Source organism: Mesoplodon mirus, assembly GCF_964341445.2.
Source record: "Mesoplodon mirus genome assembly, chromosome: 6".
Taxonomy (NCBI): Eukaryota; Metazoa; Chordata; class Mammalia; order Artiodactyla; family Ziphiidae; genus Mesoplodon; species Mesoplodon mirus.
In genome coordinates, this window is record NC_138982.1 from 72,507,665 (window position 1) to 72,511,329 (window position 3,665).

At 51.8% G+C, this 3,665-nt stretch overlaps 1 protein-coding gene across 1 annotated transcript; it reads right to left on the minus strand.

The window, feature by feature from the left end:
• Nucleotides 1-1,297: 1,297 nt before the first annotated feature.
• LOC309806600 (proline-rich protein 23C-like) lies at nt 1,298-2,080 on the minus strand (the record flags this gene model as incomplete). The annotated part of the gene is made up of 1 exon (XM_082625486.1): nt 1,298-2,080. The coding sequence occupies one exon, from the start codon at nt 2,078-2,080 to the stop codon at nt 1,298-1,300; it is 783 nt and encodes a 260-aa protein (XP_082481612.1).
• Between the last annotated feature and the right edge of the window lie 1,585 nt (nt 2,081-3,665).

Consider the following 3,665-nt stretch of genomic DNA (forward strand, 5'->3'; position numbering starts at 1 on the left):
AAATTGAGGCTAGACTTTGAGAGTGGAATATAGGAATAAAAAGGTAGAGAGGAAATGGTGAAGCATGTTGGTGAATATAAATAGTATTGATGTTTAAAAAAACTGAAACCATCTTGTTTTCAGCTTTACCTGTAGATTTTATTTCTTTTGTAAAAATGTGAAAGAAATATGGTAATTAATTAATGTTTTTTTTTTTTAATTTTTATTTATTTATTTTTGGCTGCGTTGAGTCTTCGTTGCTGCGCACGGGCTTTCTCTAGTTGCGGTGAGCGGGGGCTACTCTTCGTTGAGGTGCACGGGCTTCTCACTGCAGTGGCTTCTCTGGTGGCGAAGCATGGGCTGTAGGTGCGTGGGCTTCAGCTGTGGCTCATGGGCTTAGTTGCTCCACGGCATGTGGGATCTTCCCAGACCAGGGCTCGAACCCATGTCCCCTGCATTAGCAGGCAGATTCTTAACCACTGCGCCACCAGGGAGGCCCCTAAATTAATGTTTTAAGAGTTAGAGGTTTGATTTACAAAAGAAAAAACTCGGGGTAGAATGTCAAAGGTATGAATAATGTGGAATAGCAGGAATGCAAACATTTTACATCAGTCTCTGAGTCAAAATAACCGGAGGAAGAGATTTAAAAAGGAAATGCATATCCTAATACATGCTGAAAACATCTGATAAAATCCAGCATTTATTCATAATGAAAAGTGAACTTGACTGGAAGAGAACTTCCTCAGGTTAAGAGGAAGCTATGAACAAACATCATACAATTATGTATAGTAACCATCATACTATTTTGCAACTTTCCAGGAGAGCAGCTCAAAACACCAAGAAAGAGAAAAGCCATGGCTAAAAATCTTCATAAATGCATGGGAAAACATATAACATGAGAAATCCAGTTATTTATTGGTTTGGGGAGAAATAGGGTAGCAATAGGGTATGGTGCTGGAGAGAGAAGAATTTGAGAGAAAATAACCAATGCAAACGAGCGGGAATGGATAGGCCTGAGAATGATGTTGTAAAGAAGTCCAGACGTCTGAACACACATTGTCCGGTATCCCTGGGCGGATTTTCCATTTCAAAGATGAGGTCTAGAGTCTGCTTTCTTTTCCTGACATCTTCTCCTGCTACTATAGCCAGTCTGGAGGGGAAAAGGAGTTGTTGGCCCACGAGATGCTTAATTTCCAGGTTGTAGGACATTCAGTGTAAAAGACGCCGGGAAATCCATTGGGCCTCCAGGATGGTAGCCAGAATTTGTGTGTGTGTGTGTGTCTGTGTGTGTGTGTGTGTGTGTACCCCGCGGTGCAGTTCATTCCGGGAACAGACATCTCTGGGCCTCGCGCTTAGGACGGTAAGGGCGTTGGGGGCGCTCGTGAGGACCCGGACTCGGAGAGGGAGGTAGAGGTTGGAGTGGTGAGTCGAGGGAGAGCTCCCGAAGGTGCAAGTGCAGGTTGTCGTCGTGGTGAGGAGAGCGTTTCTCTGGACTAGGATTGGGCGCCCGAGGACGGGGCTCTGGGACAAAGCCCTGCGCGCTGGGTCCCGACACCCTTGCGGTGGGGCTGCGGAGCTCAGCGACGGAGCCGGCTTCAGCCTCCATCCCAGGCGGCAGGAGCTCGGCGTCTGCTTCCTCCTGGTTGGCCTCTTCTTGGCGGGCGATCTCTGGGACAGCTGCGCAGAAGAATCCCGGCTCCCGGGCCATGTACTCCCCTGGAGCGCTCAGGAAAGCGGCCCGTTGCAGGCCCTGTCCCCACGGGCCTTCCACGCCCCAGCCCAGGAGGGCCTCGGGGACCAGCATGAGCATGTGATCTCCGAGAGACACTTGCAGCACGGACGTGGGCTTGGGCGCCAGCAGCACGTCGACGCCATCTAGGGGCAGGTGCAGGGCACAGCCGGCGGGCAGGACCACTACGGAAGTGAGCGCGTCCGCGGCCGGAGGTCCCGTCAGGTTGTCCAGGCTGGGCGCCGCCTCGGACTCGGACTCGGGGTCCTCGGGCTCCTCCGTTCGGCGGCGCTTGGCGGGGCCGGGTCCTTCGGTCTGCGGTCCCCCCCAGTCCGCAGGGTAGGCACTGGGCCTGCGGGGCCGTTTGCCCATGACCTCGACCGACGGACGGCGCCCCCGGGGCCTGGCAGAGGGCGAGGAGGCGCTCGATCCTGCACGCTGTGACGGGTTTCGACGACGGCTGAGGCAAGCCGGGGCGGGGCGGCGCGATGCGGCGACGGCAGGACGGCGCGATACGGGACGAGTCCTCGGAGCTCCGGGGCCGCCTCCTGCAGTTGGTCCTGCAGTTCAGGTTTCTAGGGGAACGGCGTCTGGCGCGGGGCTGGGCCTGGCGCCTTCGAATCTTCAGCTCGTCACGCCGATTCGTCTACGCAACAGACAGCGAAAGATGTTGCCCGTGAAGCCAGTGGAATCCTAGTCGCAAAATGTCACGCGAAGCCCCGCCCCCTCCAAGGCTCCGCCCCGTAGACCTCGCGGTATCTGTGCTGCCCAATAGCCGGGGCTGTGGTTGGTAGAAAGCTACTGTTAAAGTCCTCCGGGGGCCAGAATACTCGTGTACTTCATTTTTAGAGAAAAAAAGATACCCCGAAAATGGAACTTTAACTATTAGTCACCTTTAAGGTTAATATTTTCCTTTGATTTCAGGCATTCTAGAGAAAAAAACCACTCAAATAGACCACTCCCCTGGCAACATAAAACGGACCTATCTAAACGTTCCATGAAATTCCTTTAATGCTTGTGCTTTCATTTCAGGAGTAAATGGAAAATACTCATATATGTTTAGGTAAAGTTCTGTCTTAATAGTCAAATATTTGTGGCAGTTCCTTCCTGAAGATAAAAGCTGTTATCAAATTAAAACAATCTTAGTATAATTAACTTGTTTTATTCAGTATTTATTATATGCCAACCATTCTACTGAGGTTTAAAAAATGATCTTCATTTATTAAATTAAATTAAATTAAATTAATTAATTAATTTATTTGGCGGTACGCGGGCCTCTCACTGTTGTGGCCTCTCCCGTTGCGGAGCACAGGCTCCAGACGCGCTGGCTCAGCGGCCATGGCTCACGGGCCCAGCCCCTCCGCGGCATGCGGGATCTTCCCGGACCGGGACACGAACCCGTGTCCCCTGCGTCGGCAGGCGGACCCTCAACCACTGTGCCACCTGGGAAGCCCTGATCTTTGTTTTGAAAAAATTTTTTATTTTTATGTACTTTTGGCTGCGTTGGGTCTTTGTTGCTGCGTGCGGGCTTTCTCTAGTTGCAGCGAGCGGGGGCTAGTCTTCGCTGCGGTGCACAGGCTTCTCATTGCGGTGGCTTCTGTTTGTTGCGGAGCACGGGCTCTAGGCACACGGGCTTCTGTAGTTGTGGGACGCAGGCTCAGTAGTCGTGGCTCTTGGGCTCTAGAGTGCAGGCTCAGTAGTTGCGGCACATGGGCTTATTTGCTCCACGGCATGTGGGATCTTCCCGGACCAGGGCTCGAACCCGGATGCGGATTCTTAACTACTGCGCCGCCAGGACCCTGGTGGCGCAGTAGTTAAGGTATGTACTAAAAGCTGTACACATTTAATGTAAACAACTTGAGTTTGTAGATAAGAATACACTCGTGAAACTATCACCACAATCAAAACCGTAAAAGGGGCTTCCCTTGTGGCGCAGTGGTTGGGAGTCCGCCTGCCG